The 21637-nt window shown below is 42.4% G+C and overlaps 2 protein-coding genes across 4 annotated transcripts in view; one reads left to right on the top strand and one right to left on the bottom strand.

Moving 5' to 3' along the window:
- Positions 1 to 10481, top strand: part of npat (nuclear protein, ataxia-telangiectasia locus) — a 49222-nt gene extending 38741 nt beyond the window's left edge. For both annotated transcript variants that reach the window (XM_085999097.1, XM_085999098.1), the window contains exons 17-18: positions 5832 to 6939; positions 10029 to 10481. In XM_085999097.1, coding sequence (XP_085855223.1) covers positions 5832 to 6939; positions 10029 to 10115 — 1195 coding nt within the window. In that variant the 3' untranslated portion in view covers positions 10116 to 10481. The remainder of the gene's footprint in view (positions 1 to 5831; positions 6940 to 10028) is intronic.
- Positions 10482 to 11491: 1010 nt separating this feature from the next.
- acat1 (acetyl-CoA acetyltransferase 1) overlaps positions 11492 to 21637 on the bottom strand; it is a 71414-nt gene continuing 61268 nt past the window's right edge. For both annotated transcript variants that reach the window (XM_085999099.1, XM_085999100.1), the window contains 3 exons: positions 19787 to 19851; positions 18351 to 18508; positions 11492 to 12172 (listed from right to left, as the gene is read on the bottom strand). In XM_085999099.1, coding sequence (XP_085855225.1) covers positions 12052 to 12172; positions 18351 to 18508; positions 19787 to 19851 — 344 coding nt within the window. In that variant the 3' untranslated portion in view covers positions 11492 to 12051. The remainder of the gene's footprint in view (positions 12173 to 18350; positions 18509 to 19786; positions 19852 to 21637) is intronic.

The following is a 21637-nucleotide window of genomic DNA, read 5'->3' as shown; positions in this document are numbered from 1 at the left end:
AAGGGGAGCAACACTTGATCTCTTGGTGTTCGCATGTTCTCGCTCTCTCTCCCTGGACTGGCAGACCCAATGTGATTTGGTAACATTTTCTGTTTTAATTTCAGATCTGCATTTACAGTGCCTTTTTTTCCCTTCTCTTTCCCCCCCCCCCCCCACACACACATTTTTTTCCTTTTTCTCTTATTTACGTGGGCTTCTCCTGTCTCTTCACGGTACACTATTTGCACATTCTTTTGCCCTTTTAATTTTTCTGATTTACCTCTCTGATGTTTTATATCATGTAATAGTTTTTGATTAGCAGTTTGCACACCCTTCACTCCATTTACTGATTGTCATAGCTGTTGATTTTTCTCCCTCTTCATCTCCTTTTCCTCCATTTCTTCCACCTGTACTAATGTTTTGTTTTCTGATTTCTTTAGCACTGAAGATTTTATTCATAAAATTTTGAGCATAAAGTTGAACTCATGAGTTGGAAATTTCACTTCGATGAATTCTATTTATCTAATCTAACTCATGACTTAGTTTGATGACCTCTAGGTACAAACCCTGCCCACAATGCCATCTACATGAAATGAATTTGTATGTCTCATTCAATTCCTAATAGATATGGGCCTGCAAGACAAAACTACTGCAATTTGGCACTAAATTGGCTTGAGGGCTTATAATTAGCTGGTGTGGGAAATGGAACAAAATGCCACACTGATTCATTTATGGAGTGTGCTTTGAGACTGAGGCACATTATTACATTATTGGGGTAGAGCAAAGGCAGTTTACTCTGCACTTAACTGCTGAACTTGACCTACCCTACCTGAATGGCCAAACGAAAAATGTTTCATTCCTCAGTGTTAACATTTTGAGCACGAATACTTTAACGAAGGCATACAATGTTGCCAAGATTGTTTGGGAGACCAGAGGATTGGGAAATTTTTACAAACCAGCAAAGGATGACTAAAAAAAGAGAAGATGAATTATGAGAGTAAATTAGTACCGAGAGGGAGGAGGGACTAGTGGTTTTAACAGGCTTAAAAGTGGATAAATCCCCAGGCCCTGACGAGATGTATCCCAAGCTGATGGGTGAGGCAAGGGAGGAGATTGCAGGGGCTCTGATAAAAATTTCCAGAACCTCTCTGGCCACAGGGGAGGTGCCAGAGGACTGGAGAACAGCTAACTTAGTACCATTATTCAAGAAGGGTAGTAGGGATAAACCAGGGAATTACAGGCCAGTGAGCCTAACATCAGTGGTAGGGAAATTATTGGAAAAAATTCTAAGGGACAGAATTACTCTCCGCTTGGAGAGGCAAGAATTAATCAAGGATAGTCAGCCTGGCTTTGCCAAGGGGAGATCATGTCTAACCAATTTGATTGAATTTTTTGAGGGAGTGACTAGGTGTGTGGATGAGGGTAGTGCAGTTGATGTAGTCTACATGGACTTCAGTAAGGCTTTTGACAAAGTCCCACATGGGAGACTGGTCAAGAAGGTAAGAGCTCATGGGATCCAGGGTAATTTAGCACATTGGATCCAAAATTGACTTAGTGGTAGGAGGCAGAGGGTGATGGTTGAAGGTTGTTTTTGTGACTGGAAGCCTGTGTCCAGAGGTGTACCGCAAGATTGGTGCTGGGTCCTTTGCTGTTTGTAGTGTACATTAATGAATTAGATATGATTGTAGGAGGTATGATCAGTAAGTTCGCAGATGCCATGAAAATTGGTGGAGTGATAAATAGCAAGAAGGGAAGCCTCAGGCTACAAGACGATATGGATGGGTTGGTTAGATGGGCAGAACAGTGGCAAATGGAATTTAACCCTGAAGTGTGAGGTGATGCATTTTGGGAGGACTAACAAGGCAAGAGAATACACAATGAATGGTAGGACCCTAGGAAGGACAGAAGATCAGAGGGACCTTGGTGTGCATGTACATATCTACCTGTCCTGCTGCCTTCAGGGATCTAAGGTGGTTAAAAAGGCATATGGGATACTTGCCTTCATTAACCGAGGCATAGAATATAAGAGCAGGGAGGTTATGATGGAGCTGTACAAAACACTAGTTAGGCCACAGCTGGAATACTGTGTGTAATTCTGGTCACCACACTAGGAAGGATGTGATTGCATTGGAGAGGGTGCAGAGGAGATTCATCAGGATGTTACCTGGGCTGGAGCGCTTCAGCTATGAACATAAGAAATAGGAGCAGGAGTAGGCCAATCGGCCCCTCGAGCCTGCTCCGCCATTCAATAAGATCATGGCTGATCTGATCCTAACCGCCAATCCACTATCACAGAACCATCTCCTGAATCTAACAGAATTAGACACACGAAATAGGAGCAGGATCAGGCTACACGGCCCCTGGGCCCGCTCCGCTACCCACAGGGCCATGACCGATCCGAACCTAGACTCATGTCCAAATTCCTGCCCGCTCCCCGTAACCCTTAATTCCCTTTACTTCTAGGAAACGGTCTATTTCTGTTTTAAATTTATGTAATGATGTAGCTTCTACAGCTTTTTGGGGCAGCATATTCCATGGACCTACCACCCTCTGAGTGAAGTAGTTCCTCCTCATCTCAGTTTTGAAAGATCAGCCCCTTATTCTAAGACTATGCCCCCTACTTCTAGTTTCACCCATCATCGGGAACATCTTCCCCGCATCCACCCGATCCGACCCCTTCACAATCTTATATGTTTCAATAAGATCGCCTCTCATTCTTCTGAACTCCAATGAGTAGAGTCCCAATCTACTCAACCTCTCCTCATATGTCCATCCCCTCATCCCCGGGATTAACCGAGTGAACCTTCTTTGTACTGACTCGAGAGCAAGTATGTCCTTTCTTAAGTATGGACACCAAAACTGTACGCAGTATTCCAGGTGCGGCCTCACCAATACCTTGTACAACTGAAGCAATACCTCCCTATTTTTATATTCTATCCCCCTAGCAATGAAAGCCAACATTCCATTGGCCTTCTTAATCACTTGCTGCACCTGCATACTAACCTTTTGAGTTTCGTGCACCAGGACCCCCAGATCCCTTTGTACTTCAGTACTTTCCAGTTTCTTGCCATTAAGATAATAACTTGCTCTACGATTTTTCCTGCCAAAGTGCATAACCTCACACTTTCCAGTATTGTATTCCATCTGCCAAATCTCTGCCCACTTACTTAGCCTGTCTATGTCCCCTTGCAGGTTTTTTATGTCCTCCTCACTCACTACTTTCCCTCCCATCTTAGTATCATCTGCAAACTTTGATATGTTACACTCGGTCCCCTCCTCCAAATCGTTAATATGGATTGTAAAGAGTTGGGGACCCAGCATTGACCCCTGCGGAACACCACTAGTTACTGATTGCCAGTCTGAGAATGAACCATTTATCCCAACTCTCTGCCTTCTGTTAGATAGCCAATCCTCTATCCATGCCAGAATATCCCCCAATCCCGTGATTTTTTATCTTAAGCAATAATCTTTTGTGTGGCACCTTGTCAAATGCCTTTTGGAAGTCTAAATACACTACGTCCACTGGTTCCCCTTTATCCACCCTATATGTTACTTCCTCAAAGAACTCCAGCAAATTTGTCAAACATGACTTCCCCTTCATAAAACCATGCTGACTTTGTCCTATTAAATTATGATTATCCAAATGTCCTGTTACTGTCTCCTTAATAATGGACTCCAAAATTTTACCTACCACAGATGTTAGGCTAACCGGTCTATAGTTTCCAGCCTTCTGTCTACTGCCCTTTTTAAATAAGAGTGTAACATTAGCAGTTTTCCAGTATGCCGGGACCTTTGCTGAGTCCAGGGAGTTTTGGAAAATTATTACCAATGCATCCACAATCCTTACCGCCACTTCCCTCAAGACCCTAGGATGTAAGCCATCCGATCCAGGTGATTTATCCGCCTTGAGTCCCATTATTTTACCGAGTACCACTTCCTTAGTGATTTTGATCGTGTTTAGCTCCTTAGCCCCCTGTTTGTCCAGTGTTGGGATATTCTTAGTGTCTTCTACTGTAAAGAATCACAGAAACCCCACAGTGCAGATAGAGGCCATTTCGGCCCATCGAGCCTGCACCGACACACATCCCACCCGACCCCCGTAACCCCTACACCAACACATATCCCACCCTATCCCTGTAACCCCACATATTTAATCCCCCTAACACTAAGGGTCAATTTATCATAGCCAATCAACCTAACCCGCACATCTTTGGACTGTGGGAGGAAACCGGAGCACCCGGAGGAAACCCACGCAAACACGGGGAGAATGTGCAAACTCCACACAGTCACCCGAGGCCGGATTCGAACCTGGGTCCCTGGCGCTGTGAGGCAACAGTGCTAACCACTATGCCACCGTGCTGCCAACTGATATAAAATATTCATTCAGTGTTTTTGCCATCTCCATATTTCCCACCATTAATTTCCTGGTCTCATCCTCTAAGGGACCAACATTTACTTTAGCCACCCTTTTTCTTTTTATATAACTATAAAAACTCTTACTATCTGTTTTTATATTTTTTGCTAATTTACTTTCATAATCTATCTTCTCTTTCTTAATCTTTTTGTTATTTTTTGCTGTCCTTTAAAGTTTTCCCAATCCTCTATCCTCCCACTAGATTTGGCTACCTTATATGCCCTTGTTTTTAGTCGAATACTATCCTTAATTTCTTTACTTAGCCACAGATGGCTGTCTTTTCTTTTACACCCTTTTCTTCTCAGTGGAATATATATTTTTTGGAAGTTGTAAAATAACTCCTTAAATGTACACCACTGATCATGTATCGTCTTACCCTTTAATCTATTTTCCCAATCCACTCTACTCAATTCCGCTCTCATACCTATGAAGAGAGACTGGACAGGCTGGGGTTGTTTTCCTTAGAGCAGAGAAGGTTGAGGTGTACAAAATTATATGGGGCATAGATAGGGTAGATAGAAAGGAACTTTTCCCCTTAGTAGAGGGGTCAATAACCATGGGGCATAGTTTCAAGGTAAGGGGCAGGAGGTTTAGAGGGGATTTGAGGAAAAACTTTTTCACCCAGAGGGTAGTTGGAATCTGGAACTCACTGCCTGAAAGGGTGGTAGAGGCAGGAACCCTCAACATTCAAGAAGCATTTAGATGAGCACTTGAAAAGCCATAGCATACAAGGCTATGAACCAAGTGCTGGAAAATGGGATTGAATAGACCGGGCTTGATGGCCAGCGTGGATACGATGGGCCTCTTTCTGTGCTGTATGACTCTATGCAGGGCAAACGTATACTTCCATAAACAAATCGTTTACACAGCCAGAAAAGTTATTTTTTTAACTTTCACTGCACAAGAGAGAACTGTATGTTATGGGAAGGAAGAATTAATCTGATTCCTTCATGCCCAGTGATGTTTGGAATGTGCGACTATTACAATTGAACTGGAGATACAGATTTTTTACAAGATAAGGGAGTGAAGGGTTATGGGGAGCGGGCAGGGAAGTGGCTTTGAGCCCAAGATCAGCCATGATCTTATTGAATGGCGGAGCAGGCTCGAGGGGCCAAGTGGCCTATTCCTGCTCCTATTTCTTATGTTCTTGCGTCACTTTGTAATTACTGTACTTATAACATTGGCCACCATGTAGCCACATGCCCAGTTCCCCAGTTTCTCTTTGCACTTTATCTCTGCCCATGCTGCTCTCAGCCACTCAGTACCAGGTGTAATTTTTTTTTTTTTAATCTGTTCTTTCCCATATCATCTGGGAAGATAGCAAGTGGAAATGAAGTGCTTCCGCGTGTGAAGCAGACAAAATAATTTTTGCCTTTGTGAATTCTGTTCTTTGATAAAAGCTGCAACATATAATACAAAATTTGCATTCTTTTAATAGGGGTGAAAATTCAGACCAGAATGTAGACCAAGTAGGAAAATCAAGAGAGCGTCAAATGGAGATATCCAGTGCATCAAGCTCAAAATCAAGAGCTCAGCGCCATAGACGAGTGCTGTGCTTTGATAATGCAACTTCCACAGAATCAAATCAACCCAATATGGAGTCTAACACCAGTCAAGAAAAAAAAGAAAATCATGTAGATAATAAAAGCCAATCTGACAGACTTTTTAGTTCCCAGAACAAGGAGCGGTCTGAAAGGACAGATACAAGGGTTAGTAAAGGGAGAGAAATACAGGGGAAATCAGAGAAGAGTAAAAATTCATCTTCTGGCCCCTCTTATTCATTCCATAAAGCAACAGCAAATAAGGAAAATGAGACAAGCAGGGACCAGGTTAGACAGAGAAGTAGAGAAACTTCAGATCTTTTGAATACACAAATGCAAAAGAAAGGCTCTCAAAGTGAGAGACCTAAAACGGACATCACAGACAAGGATGGCATAAATAAAATTCCTGAAACTCAGCAAGAGTGCAAAAAAGGGACCACTGCAGTCTCTCAAGAAACAGCTTCTAAAAGGAATCCAGATAAAAGTGATGGTTTTAGTTTGACCAGCACACTAACTAAACAGGCAGCTGAGATGCTGCAAGACATGCAGAAGCAAAGCCCTGCCCCAAAACAAACAAGTAGTGCTGACTTACCTGTGCCTAGGACACCAGGCTCTAATGTACATGAAGGGCAGGATGATTGCTCAGAATTTCAAAGGACTCCACACAACAAAGGTTTTGGAGATGAGAAGGCATCGCCTAGAGTAATGGTACCTCCAACAACCCCAGACATACCAACATGCAGCCCAGCAAGTGAAGCAGGAAGTGAAAACAGTGTTAGTATGGCTGCACATACGCTGATGATTCTCTCAAGGGCAGCGATTGCAAGGACTACTGGTACCACACCTCTGAAAGATAATACCTTTCAAATCCGGTCACCGCTTAGCCAGACAAAGAAAAGAAAGCTGGAAGAACAGGAGGAAGAATATAAACAGCAGTCTTTATCCAGTAAGACAGACCTTCAGAATTCCAGCTCACCTGGAAGGAAGAAAAGGTCAAAATCACATGTAAGTAGCTCAGTCTTAGGATTTTGTCACATGGTGGCCTTACAGTAGGTGTTTGGCAATACAAACTATTGCCACTTATTACCAATGTATAAGTACTGATTAGTGATAATGAAAAAGTTGTATTCAAAGAGACATGGCATAGTTCATTGGTACTCCAGTACCCTGCACCATGGAGTGATTGAGGTGTTGGTTTATACCTATGATTTTGAACATGGTGAGTTCCCCTATGAATACTGGCCATTTGGGTGCAGTACCAGAGGGCAGCTGTTGCTTGTGGAACCATACCTAAAGGAGAGGGGAGAAAATTGGGACCGAGAGGTATATGGTATGGCTTTAAGTATACTGATGAGTTTAAATTGAAACCTTTTAATTGTGTGTGTGTGTGTTAATGCCACAAGAACAGCTAGCTTTTGCTGTTTGTTTTAAAATGAGTATTAAGATGGCTTAAAATGGTAAAGTTGAACAGTTTACAGGAATGATTTGTAGAATTTAGCTGCTTAAATTGCTCAGCAATTATAGATTTATGTTGCCATTTGGAAAAGGGCAGACATAGTGCATACATGAATTTGATGTACAATATGCACTATAAAATTGACAAATTCCACATTATAAGAAAGCCATGGGGTTTTGTGGCTGAACTGATTAGCTAATAATGCTAAATTAGCAGGGGGGGGGGGGGGGGGGGGGGGGGAGGGGAGGGGAGGGGAGGGGCAGGTGGAGGCAGTAATGTTACAGCAAGCAAGGAACTACAGAAGAGCCCAGACAAAATTTACACATAGACTGAACCATGGGAATGAAGCTCAATGCATGTAAGTGCACATTGAACAAGCATGCCCCTCATTATATTCCAATGTGTTAAACTAGCTGGAGGAGTGGGTGAAAAAGATCTGGGATGATTAACTTTAGCATGTTCATTACAGAGTAGCAAACCGAATGCTTGAGTATAAACCTAAGAATGTTGTGTTAAGGCTGTATAATGTTCTGGTTACAGATGTTCAATTTTAGTCTTCCAGGTAGGGTCGTGGAGGCAAGCGCTGGAAGCATTGCAGAAAGGCACTATTAGGTTGATCCCTGCGGTTAGAGGACAGAGTTTTAAAAACCTTACTCTTCAAGCCTTGAAAAGGGTGTGACAAAAATCAAGTATTTTTGTCTGAAATTTAGATTTTTTTCTTGTAGATCGCATTAGGGTTAAAACTAAGTATTAGGTGATTCATCAGAGAATATTACATTATAGTTCGGTATGCCAGAGACACTGATGTGCAGATGTTTACCTGCTTGCTGTAGTCTCAGTTGGATCACTCTTTAACTGAGATGGCCGCTGTCCTTGAATGGGGACACTCCTCAGTTCAGTGTTTGGAGCTGATTAATAATCAAGCCATTCCATTCAGTAACCAGCTCACTGGTACTCTACAGTTTAGCTGCAGTAGTTGTGTGGGCAGCAGCATTTTGAATTCAGCAGATGTCTGACAACTTAATCTTAGTTATTAGAAACACAGGCCTGGAATTTCTTAGAAACTTTCATAACGTCAGTAGGATAAAGCAGGACTTAAAGAAGGAAGATGGTGTATGTTCTGCGCTTTCCTTGGGGCCCCATTTGTTTTACGCTCTGGTATGCTAATACAATTTTCAGGAAATATTGGTGTAGAAACCGGTGTTAATTTCTGTGAAAGGCAATTCCAGGCCACAATTTTAATGTCCTCTGGGATATTGTCAGAGGAATTTACATCTTGGGGCAATAGAACAACAAAGGTCAGTCAGAAGTTATCAGGGATATAAGGTTAATCCCTTGGGAGCAGATATCCACTTCCAAAGTAAATAACTGTTTCAAAGGTCATTCTTTTGTTAAGGGTTAGTACAGGAGAATACCATGTTTTTGATGTTGAGAATTGTATAATGTTTTAATGAATAAACTGTTTGTATGGATGTGTTCATTTACTTGTTTGATGTTCAATTATTATATTTATATAGTGGCTTATAACCTGAGCTAGTCTGAAATCTTCCAACTACCAGAGGAAGTGGATCATGTGATGGCACATGATATATTCCAGTAAACTGGAGTACAGTGACAAGTTTTTTGGCCTGAGACCTTTCTATTTACCTAGATATTGGGCAGGTGTATTTACCTAGATATTGGGCAGGTAAAGGCAACTCTGGTTTGTGGTGGATCTGAGGTCTGCTTACAGGAGTGGCCAGATGTTGAACCCAAGGGAATACCTAGTGAGAAAATTCCAAAATGTAATGAAGTATATGCTATTACGTCAAATAGAAAAGTTTACTCGGAAGCACTGTATCAAGTTAAACCGCAACGAGATAATAGGTGCAAACTAGTAAAAGTTCAGGACAAAATAGTTTTCTGGGTGAGGCAGTGAAGGCAAAAAACACATCATTTAAGATGTGATTGACTGTGGATGGTGAGTTAGATTATCCTTTCTATTGGCATTTCTATCGTGCTCTCCATATACAGAGATGTCTGAGCACTTCATGGAGCTGTAGAAAAAATCAAACACCAAGTTGGAGGGGAAATGAAGTGCTGGGGGATGGCAAAGTACAAAAAAACACGAAGATAAAAGTAGGAAGTGGGTGGTAAAGTGGAGGTGCTGGAGTAGGAGTTCCATAGGGCAAGGCACAGTATCTGAAGGAATAAGGTGTGGAGCAGATCCTTTGAAGCTGATGATGCACAAGTGGTTACATGAGCCAAAGAGGATGGCTTCAGTTTTGTTGACTTTTAACCAGGACAAAGCTTTTCCTCAGACAGGCAGTGGTAATAGCACAGTATTTAAAGTTAGTGGATATGCAGCATGTTTGTGCTTGAGCATAAGCATAATGTGGTTATTTCTCTGTTGGGGGCTATACGAGAATAGATTCAGACCATTTCACAACATGTATTGAAAGTTCTATGAATTATATGACTAACATCGGTGATTTCACTTCGTTTAAAATATGGCTGTTTTAATTTCATAGGCCATGGGACACATTGCAGACATTTTTCCTTTTTGATTTCTTCTTTCTGTTCAGAATTCATACATTATTTGGTATGGAAAAAATTGCTAATTCATTTTAACTTTAAAATGAAATGTTTTATCTTCTAGAAACACAAGAGAAAGAAACACCTGGACTCTTTTCCTGTTGAAATGGATGTAGATAAGTTTTTGAGTTCATTGCAATATGATGAATGATTATGCAGAATTCAATATGGCCTTAATCTCAAATGAGGAACGGAACTGCTCTTGCATCCCACTCCGTTCACCTACACACGATTCCTGGTATTGTATTATTGATGTACAAAATTCTAAATAAATGACAATGCCCTCTGAACAGCACTTAATTCCAATTGTTGAAATTTAGAGTGGGTACGTGCAAGGTCAACGTTGCGCAGTGTAGTTGAAGGGCAAGTTTTGCAGAAAGTAACATGCTTGTTTGGAACTTGAGCTGTATATTTCAAGTTGCAATTGTTATTAATACCATGTCAACTTGTAAATACTGTAAAGCTTTGAACTGTACTTTAATTATAAATCTACCCTGTGCAAGGGAGCATGATTACCTGGCGGTCTCCCGATTGTGTCATTTCAATAAAAAGACTTGCATTTCTATAGCGCCTTTCACCACCACCGGACGTCTCAAAGCGCTTTACACCCAGTGAAGTATGTTTGGAGTGTAGTCACTGTTGTAATGTGGGAAACATAGCAGCCAATTTGCACACAGCAAGCTCCCACAAACAGCAGTGTGATAATGACCAGATAATGTGTTTTTGTTATGTTGGTTGAGGGATAAATATTGGCCAGGACACCGGGGAGAACTCCCCTGCTCTTCGAAATAGTTTGTCCACCTGAGAGCAGCAGCTGGGGCCTTGGTTTAAATGTCTCATCCAAAAGACAGCACTGCACTGGAGTGTCAGCCTAGATTTATGTGCTCAAGTCCCTGTTGTAATTTGTTGTTCTGGTTCTTTTTAGTGCAGGATTGGCAGCTTACAATGCAAAACAAGGCTGCACCTTTTTTCCACCCCTAACATAGGGCCCTATCCACTTAAATAAGAACTGAACTGGCACCAATTTCTGACTTTTGCTACAGTAATCACAGATCAACCACCTTAAGTAATCAGTGGAAATTCCTACCTTTGTGCTTAGTTTCTCATCTCGAAATATGACCTTCAGCCAGAGTGCAGCAATGCAGAGAAAGGTGATACCAAATATCGCTTCATAGATTGGAAAATATAGTCTAGTTCAGGCTCTACTTTGTGCAGGGTTAGCAGAAGACCTGGTAAGAATGTAGACAGCTATCCAATGGGCAAATTTCTCTCGGCTATGATGCAAGCTTGGAATAAGCAACCAGTGGAAGGAATTTACTACCAAGTAGTTAAATTCATCTCTACTTTTAAAAAGAGATTATTTTTCTTTGACCAAAAGGTGATGACAAATTGCACTATAGGGAAATGTCATGTTATCTTAAAATACCTTTAAATTCAAGTAATTCACCCGTGTTTTCAAGATACCATTTTTAGAATATTCTAATTGCACAATAATTGACTAAGGAAATTATTACTGATACTCATCTGTTAATATACTTAAGATTTTATTAATGATGGGGCACAGAAGTTTACAATCAGGCCCACTTGCTTTTCTAAAGTAGAAGCAGTGATAGAACATCTTCGAGCTTACCACATGTATTTAATAACTGCTATAAATCCACTATTTTCATGCACAGTTGGGGGTTTAAAAATTCAAGTATTTGCTGTACAGTTCGCTTTGGGTAGAAGTATACCCGGGAGAACAAATTATGGAAGGCCACAATGATTTTAAAGTTGGATAGAATTAACCCTGAAACAAAACTGCTGCACTGATCAGACATTCACAACTTAACAGACAGAATACAGTTGAAGTACAAATGTAAAACTTTTAAAAAGGCATATTTCAGCCTTTTTGCTCTTACATAACATCTGCAGTACTTCTATAAATCAGTACTTTTTGCCACCAATGCAGAAAGACTGGTTTTCTTTAGACAATAGAAATTTGGGGATGAAAATTGCAGATATAATTTTGTGCGTCATAATTATTCAGTAGCACTGTACCGTATAGCAGCTTAGCCCTTGAATCACAAGCAACGACAGTCAGTATTTTACAACCGCTGAATTAATATTGAAGAAGCACCACCACCTCCATTACAGATTCCAGCCAGGCCATACTCTCCAGGCTTCAGATTGTAAGCCATATGACCAACAATTCTTGCTCCTGACATTCTAAAATTAAAAGAAAAGTAATTAAAAATTAACTTCTGGATTTTTAAGTGCACAAAATATTTTCGTGAGACCAAACTGAATAAAAGGATAGAAAAGTGTTGTGAAAATCCTCACGTCATCGGTGTTTGGGTTGGATATTGAGAGAATTTAGGTATTAGGACATAGTCAATCATTACAGCCCAAAATAAGTCCATTCAGCCCATCGAGTATGCCGGCTCTGCAGCAATCTAATCAGAACCATTCCGCTGCTCTATCACCGTAGCCCTGCAAGTTTATTTCCCTCGTGCCTATCCAGTCTTCCCTTGAAAACATTGAGTGTCTGCTTCCACCACGTCAGTCGGCAGTGAGTTCCAGGTCCTCACCATTCGCTGCGTAAAAATGATTCTCACATTCTTGCCCAAAACCTTAAATCTGTGTTCCCTAGTCCTTGTACCATCAACTAGTGGGAACAGCCTTGCCCCATCTAGCCTATACAAACCAGTCATAATCTTGTACACCTCTATCAAATCAACCCCCTTTGCTCTCATGAAAATAAATCCAGCTTCTCCAACCTGTCCTTGTAGCATTTTTTAAAAATTCACTTATGGGATATGGGCATTACTGGCAAGGCCAGCATTTATTGCCCATCCCTTGTTGCCCTCAAGAAGGTGGTGAGCCACCTTCCTGAACCACTGCAGTCTGTGGTACTCCCACAGTGCTGTTAGATAGGGAGTTCCAGGATTTTGACCTAGTGACGATGAAGGTTCAGCGATATACTTCTAAGTCAGGATGGTGTGTGACTTGGAGGTGGTGGTGTTGCCCTTGTCCTTCTAGGTGGAAACAGTCACAGGTTTGGGAGGTGCTGCAGTGCAGCATATAGATGGTACACACTCCAGCCACAGTACGCCGGTGGTGGAGGGAGTGCCAATCAAATGGGCTGCTTTGTCCTGGTGTCGAGCTTCTTGAGTGTTGTTGGAGCTGCACTCATCCAGGCAAGTGGAGAGTATTCCATCACACTCCTTACTTGTGCCTTGTAGATGGTGGAAAGGCGCAAGTGGAGAGTATTCCATCACACTCCTTACTTGTGCCTTGTAGATGGTGGAAAGGCTTTGGGGAGTCAGGAGGTGAGACACTTGTCACAGAATACCTAGCCTTTGACCTGCTCTTGTTGCCACAGTATTTATGTGGCTGGTCCAGTTAAGTTTCTGGTCAATGGTGACCCCCAGGATGTTGATGGTGGGTGATTCGGCGATGGTAATGCTGTTGAATGTCAAAGGGAAGTGGTTAGACTCTCGCTTGTTGGAGATAGTTATTGCCTGGCACTTCTGTGGTGTGAATGTTACCAGCCCAAGCCTGAATGTCGTCCAGGTCTTGTTGCATGTGGGCATGGACTGCTTCATTATCTGAGATTATGTGAATGGTGCTGAACACTGCAGTCATCAGTGAACATCCCCATTTTTGACCTTATGGTGGAGGGAAGGTCATTGATGAAGCAGCTGAAAATGGTTGGGCCTAGGACACTGCCCTGAGGAACTCCTGCGGCGATGTCCTGGGGCTGTGATGATTGACCTTCAACCACCACAACCATCTTCTTTTGTGCTAGGTATGACTCCAGCCAGTGCAGCATTTTCCCTCTGATTCCCATTGACTTCAGTTTTACTAGGGCTCCTTGGTGCCACACTCGGTCAAATGCTGCTTTGATGCCAAGGACAGTCACTCTCACCTCACCTCTGGAATTCAGCTTCTTTGTCCATGTTTGGACCAAGGCTGTAATGAGGTCGGGAGCCGAGTGGTCTTGGCGGAACCAAACTGGGCACCAGTGAGCAGGTTATGGGTGAGTAAGTGCCGCTTGATAGCACTGTCAATGACACCTTCCATCACTTTGCTGATGATTGAGAGTAGACTGATGGGGTGGTAATTGGCCGGGTTGGATTTGTCCTGCTTTTTGTGGACAGGACATATCTGGGCAGTTTTCCCCATTGTCGGATAGATGCCAGTGTTGAAGCTGTACTGGAACAGCTTGGCTAGAGGCACGGCTAGTTCTGGAGCACAAATCTTCAGCACAATAGCCAGGATGTTGTCAGAGCCCATAGCCTTTGCTGTATCCAATGCGCTCAGCCGTTTCTTAATATCACCTGGAGTGAATCGAATTGGCTGAAGACTGGCTTCTGTGATGGTGGGGACCTTGAGAGTGGGCCGATATGGATCATCCACTCGGCACTTCTGGCTGAAGATGGTTGCAAACGCTTCAGCCTTGTCTTTTGCACTCGTGCTGGGCTCCACCATCATTGAGCTAAGATCCCCATCGCTGGAACCATTCTGGTAAATCTCTGCACTCTCTCAAGGGCCTTCACATCCTTCCTAAAGTGTGGTGACCAGAACTGGACGCAATACTCCAGTTGTGGCCTAAGCAGCACTTTATAAAGGTTCAGCATAACTTCTCTACTTTTGTACTTAATACCTCTATTTATGAAGCCCAAGATCCCATATGCTTTGCTAACCACTCAATATGTCCTGCCACCTTCAGGGACCTATGCCTATTAACGCCCAGGTCCCTCTGTCCCTGCACACTCTTTAAAATTGTGCCATTAAGTGTATGTTACCTCTCCCTGTTGCTTCTGCCAAAATGCATCACCTCACACTTCTCTATTAAATTCCATCTGCCACTTGTCTGCTAGCCTTTCCATGTGCTGTTGCAGTCGATTGGTATCATCATCACTGTTTGCCACATCCCCAAGTTTGGAGTCATCAGCAAATTTAGAAATTGTACTCTGTATTCCAATATCCAGGTCATTTACATCACAAAAAACAGTGGCCCCCAGCACTGTCTACCATCCTCCAGTCTGAAAAACAGCCATTTACCACAACTCGCTGTTTTCTATCCTTAAGCCAATTCCTTATCCAAGCTGCCACTGACCCACCTATTCTATGAGCCTCAATTTTGTTAACCAGTCTTCTATGTGATACTTTGTCAAACGTCTTCCTAAAATCCATGTAGACAACATCCATTGCATTCCCTTCATCAATCCTCCCTGTTACTGCGTCAAAAAATTCAATTAGATTAGTCAAACACGATCTGCCTTTTACAAATCCGTGTTGGCTCTCCTTAATTAGCTTAAACCTCTCCAAGTGCCTGTGAATTTTTTCCTTGATTGTAGTTTCTAAAACTTTACCCACCACTGATGTTAAACTGACCAGCCTGTAGTTACTAGGATTGTCCTTACACCCTTTCTTGAACAATGGTGTCACATTTGCCACTTTCCAATCCTCTGGCACCTCCCCCTCATCCAGGGAAGATTGGAAAATTATGGCAAGCCTTTCCGCTATCTCCTCCCCCAATTCCCTTAGCAGCCTGGGCTGCAAGCCATCTGGACCAGGCGACTTGTCCACTCCAAGCATACCCAGCCTTTCTAGTACATCCTGTCTATCAATTTTCACCCCTTCCATTACTTCTACCGATATTTTATTAGCATCCACCTCCTTAGTAAACACCGATACAAAGTACTCATTGAATATTCTGGCCCCGCCTTGTGCCTCTAAGCATAGATCACCACCTTTGTCTCGAATAGCCCCCACCCGCCTCTTACTACCCACTTACTGTTTACATGCCGGTAGAAGATTTTTGGGTTCCCTTTTATGCTAACCAACATTCTACTCTCATATTCTCTCTTTGCCAATCTTATTTTCATCTTAACATCCCCTCTCAACTTATTGTATTTGGTCTGGTTCTCCCTTGAAGAATTCACCTGACATGCATCATCTTCTCTATCTCCCTCATCATCCAAGGAGCCCTTTCTTTGGTTCCCTTACCCTTCCCTCTTGTTGGAATGTACCTAGCCTGCACTTAGAACATCTCCTCCTTAAAGGTCACCCATTGTTCCGTTACAGTTTTTCCTGTCGGTCTTTGGTTCCATTTTACCCTGGCTAGATCCTTTCGCATCCCATTGAAGTTAGTCCTATTCCAGTTTAGAAGTTCCACGCTCCTCCATTGCTAATCTAAATCTATTTTCATTACACTATTTTCATCTACTCTGCACCCTTGAGAGAGTGCAGAGGAGATTTACCAGAATGGTTCCAGGGATGGGGGATCTTAGCTACAAGGACAGGTTGGAGAAGCTGGATTTGTTTTCATTAGAGCAAAGGAGGTTGAGGGGTGATTTGATAGAGGTGTACAAGACTATGACAGGTTTGGATAGGTTAGATGGGGAAAGGCTGTTCCCACTAGTTGATGGTACAAGGACTAGGGGACACAGAATTAAGGTTTTGGGCAAGAGATACAGGGAGGATGTGAGGAAAAACCTTTTTACACAGCGAGTGGTGATGACCTGGAATTCGCTGCCGATGGAAGTGGAGACACTCAATGTTTTCAAGGGGAAACTGGATAGGCACTTGAGGGAAAAAAACTTACAGGGATAGAGCGGGGGAATGGGACTGATGGATTGCTCTACAGAGCGCCGGCACGGATTCGATGGGCCGAATGGCCTCCTTCTGTGCCATTATGACTATGACTAAATACTGTCATGGTCTACTTTGTGGCTAGTTCAGTATTCCATTGCTTCAGGTAATGAACTGTTGAGCTGAGCTGAATGCAGCAATGCAAAACATGATAAAAGGAGGTAGCAAAGCTGTGAAAATGTTAAGAGACTTAGAGCGTAGATACATTTGAACATGGAACTAAAGGACACAAATTCAAAAGTAATGAGCCTCAAGTGAGATTAGAATGTTTTTCCTCCCCTGATGCTGATTACCCTTCTCCAAAAATGAATATCTGGCTGAGATAGGATTAAATAACTGATCAAGTACTCCAATGTTCATTACAGTAATAAAGGGCAGAATAAAATCAAAGACAACTACTCTGGAATTTCCTTAATTGCCTTTAGATAGCGGGGCTACTGATGCAGAATATTCCTTTAGGAGATAAAGTAGGTGAATCTATGCTAGGGTAGATTGTATATCATGTGTTGAGGCTTATTGGATACATGGCTGGGGGGGGGGGGAAATGCAGTTGTTTGCGCCTCCCGTTACCGCCCTAAGAGGGCGCTAATGGGGCACAAAGGAACTAGCACCCGGGCGAGGTGATGTTTGCGCCGCTCGCGAAATTAACTAGACATTTTGCGGCGGCGCTAAACACTACCGCCACGATCTGCGCCGGCAGATCGTGACGTCAGTCGAGTGCGCAACGCCCCGGACCAGATATTGAGTGGTGCCCCCTGCCTTACCGCCTGCCGCTAGTAACGACAGGTTGAGGGGAGCGTTTTGCAGTCAAAGGGACTGGGGGAGCGCTATTTAAAGGCGACCACTTCCTGCCTTTTTTTGGTGGTGATATTTTTGCACCACAAATTCAGAGAGAGAGAGACTTCTGGAGAGATTCAATGCTATGTGAAGGAGTTTTGGGTACTGAGCAGCACTATGCAGGTTCATTTTGATTTGCCCTTCCTTGCTTCGCCAGCACTCTGAGGTAGCGCCTCGCTCCTTGGCCTTTGCGCCTTAAGACAGGTGCGAAGCGCCTGATTTAGCGCTTCAATCACCTCCAGGGGCAATAAAAGCCAAGTTTGCCATCAGAGGCGATAATTAGCGCCAGGCGCTAAACTTTGCGCACAGCAGATAATGGCGCCCCAAAGGGGGTGATACTGAATTTTTCCCCCCAAGGTCTTCACTCATTCCATACTCAACAGCTTCCATTACCTAACAGACAGCAGGACTGAGAACACAAGAGTTGGACACACTTCATAAAATGGAGCGACTGACATGTAAAATTCCATAGTTGAGCTAGCTAATCTGAGTGCAGGGAATAAACACTGCATTGGTTTTAGTGTCCCTGAGGCAGGGAGAGTGAAATCATCCAGGGGTTTCTGCTCTCATTTGATAACTAGTAATCCTCAAAGTGCATTGTTTGCCTATATAATAGTCACTACTTCAGAAGTAATTTGAGGCAGTGTTTTGAGGTGTTTCAACATGATGTGACACTATACAGATATAGTGTGTGTAAATGACAAGGACAGGATTAGGTGTGCTTGTAATGCCTCCCAAGTTGAATGGCAAAATGTTCATCATCTAGTCTCCCACTTGAAGAATAGGCACTTGGGCAAGGTACCAGAAACTGCCTTGAGGGGTAAGGGCGAATCTTTTGGAAACAGCTGATAGGCCAAACATTCTTAAGTAAAAATTAGTCAAGTAAAGATTCTGCATTCCCACTTACCCAATGGGGTGACCCAGAGATACTGCTCCACCGTTGATGTTAACTTTTTGAGGATCAATCTCCAACATTTTGATGTTAGCCAGAACGACAATGCTAAAAGCTTCATTAACCTCCCACATGGCAATATCTTCCTTCTTTATGCCACTTGTTTTAAGAAGCTGAATTTTTTTTAAAATACAAAAAACATTATTGCATATTCAATCATTGTGATGCAGCCTGTTAATTGCTCAACCAAGACTGTTAATTTAGTTTCTGTGCACAATCTACTTGGTCTTCATGTTCCTTTATAATTTGCTATTAAGCAATCCCCATGTTAAAGCAAAAAAAGGTTTGATGTCTTACTAATAAAAAAGTCACTGATCTGAGTCCCAAACAGACTTTTACAATCTTAGTTCTGCTATCCAGGGTCAAGGTAGAGAATAGGTTAAATCCCTCATGGTAAGAAGGGAGCAATTTTTATTTTCTCAAGATGTGTTCGATGCTGCATTTATTGTCCACCGTTACACCCCACCCACCCCCCACCGAGAAGGCAGTGGGCCTTCTTGGACTGCTACAGTTCTGTGGTTGCAGGTTAAGGAGGCCATAAAAAAAGCAAACCAAGCACTAGGGTTTATTCTAGAGGGATAGAATTGAAAAGTAGAGAAGTTATACTAAATTTGTATTGAACCTTGGTTAGACCACACTTGGGAGTACTGTATACAATTCTGGTCGCCATATTATAAAAGGATATAGAGGCACTGAGAGGGTGCAAAAAAAGATTTTCAAGGATGATATTAGAAATGCGAGGTTATACCCATCAGGAAAGGATGAACAGGCTGGGTCTCTTCTCTTGAAAAAGAGAAGGGTAAGGGGTGACCTAATAGAGGTCTATAAAATTATGAAAGGTTTTGATAGAGTTGACACAGAGTGTTTCTACTTGTGGGGAAGAGCAAAACTAGAGGTCATCAATATAAGATAGTCACCAAGAAACCAAATAGGGAATTCAGAAGAAACTTCTTTACCCAGAGAGTGGTTAAAGTGAATCATATAGATGCATTTAAGAGGAGGCTAGATAAGCATATGAGGGAGAAGGGAAGAGAGTTATGGTGATAGCTAGATGAGGAAAGACGGGAGGAGGCTCGAGTGGAGCACAAACGCTGGCATGGACTGGTTGGGCCGAATGGCCTATTTCTGTGCTATATATTCTATGTAATCCTCTGTAGTTTTCCCATTAACCTTACTTTTGCTTGGAAAATGAATATTTTTACCAGAAATTCATGGACTTTCAGGTTGGTGGATTAATTAAAAAACTTAAAATTATCAATTTTCCCTGGTCTTCACGCTGAAAATTGTGTCCCAAAATGTGCATGTATCACATCAGTGATTTCATCCCACATGCTGCTTGGTCCACAATGCCATGACTGACTCATTTAAAAAAAAATACGCCACATATCTACCTTTGGTACAGCAATAGCAGGAGCAATTGGAAAGTCAATTGGATCAACCGCTGCATCTCCAAAGGCTGTGTAGAAAGTAAACAAGTTTTACTTTTCAAAGAAAACCAGCTGAAAGAACAAAGACTGCTTCATGAAACAGCTTGATCTTTAATAAAATTGTGGTAAAATACCATAAATTGTTCAATCTTGGTCATCTTCTTTCTCTTACCTTGAAGCTCATAACATAAGAAATAGGAGTAGGCCATACAGCCCCTCAAGCCTTCAATAAGACTATGGCTGATTTTCAACCTCAACTCCACTTTCCCACTCAATTCCCTTACAATCCAAACACTATTGATCTCAGCTTTGAATATACAACGACTGAGCATCCACAGCCCTCTGGAGTAGAGAATTCCAAAGATTCACAACCCTCTGAGTGAAGAAATTTCTCCTCATCTCAGTCCTAAATGGCCGACCCCTTTACCTGAGACTGTGACCCCGAGTTCTAGACTTTCCAGCCAGGGGGAAACAGCCTTTCAGCATTTACACGGTCAAGCCCTCCCAGAATCTTACATTTCAATGAGATCACCTCTCATTCTTCTAAACATCAGGGAGTATAGGCCCATTCTACTCAATCTCTCCTCATAGGACAACCCCCTCATCCCAGGAATCAATCTAGTGATCCTTTGTTGTACCCCCTCAAAGGAAAGTATATCCTTTCTTCAGTACGGAAAACAAAACTGTATGCAGTACTCCAGATGTGCGGTACCCCACTAGTTACAGCCTGCCAACTTGAAAATTACCATTTTATTCCTAGTCTCAGTTTTCACTGTCCTTGGTTCTGCCAGGACCACTCGGCTCCAGACCTCATTACAGCTACAAGATGCACTGCAGCAACTCGCCAAGGCTTCTTCGACAGCACCTACCAAACCCTTGACCTCTGCCACCTAGAAGAACACGGGCAGCAGGTGCAAGAGAACACCATCACCTGCAAGTTCCCCTCCAAGTTACAAACCATCCTGATTTGGAAATATATTGCCGTTCCTTGATCGTCGCTGGGTCAAAATCCTGAAACTCCCTAACAGCACTGGGAGTACCTTCACCACCACAGACTGCAACGGTTCAAGGTGGCGGCTCACCACCACCTTCTCAAGGGCAATAAATGCTGGCCTTGCCAACGACACCCACATTGCAGGAACTAATAAAAAAAATACTCTCTATCCATGCTAATATATTACCCACCAACCCAATGAGCCCTTATCTTGTGCAACAACCTTTCATTTGGCACCTTTTGAAACTAGTTACACCCTCAAAACCTCTAATAAAGTTGTTAAACACGATTTCCCTTTCATAAAACCATGTTGACTCTGCCTAATCATATTGGGCTGGATTTCCCAACCCCCACAGGTGTGTACGCACCCGTAGGGGCCTCGCAAGTGCTGGTTTCAGGCATGCGAAGTGCATGTGCTAAAAACCCGGCACTTACAATCTGTCAAGAATCCTCTTGACATCATCTGCCTGCCCGGGAGAAGGGCCTCTGCGGGCAGAGAGTTCCGCTTTCTGCACAACTTCCGCCCACTGAAAACCTTTAAAAATCTTATGCCTGGTAAAAGCAGCATAAGAGTTTTAAAAAATTATAAAAAATGTTCACTCATTTATAATTTTAAAAATACTTTTTAAAAAAGTTTATTTTTAGCCCTGTAAAAAACTTCAATTTTTTTCCCAAAAAATTGAACTTTTGTTTAAAATATTTAATTTAATGTAATTTTAACTAATTTTAAATATGTGATTAATTTTTTTTTTAATGTTTAACTGTTTTTAAATGTGATACCCATTCATACTTTTGACAGATCTGTCAAAAGTGTGATGGGG

This window comes from Somniosus microcephalus, chromosome 10 (genome assembly GCF_052327205.1).
Source record: "Somniosus microcephalus isolate GS21.2 chromosome 10, FLI_Smic_1.0, whole genome shotgun sequence".
NCBI classification, from domain to species: Eukaryota; Metazoa; Chordata; class Chondrichthyes; order Squaliformes; family Somniosidae; genus Somniosus; species Somniosus microcephalus.
This window is presented reverse-complemented; position numbering and strand designations above follow the sequence as displayed.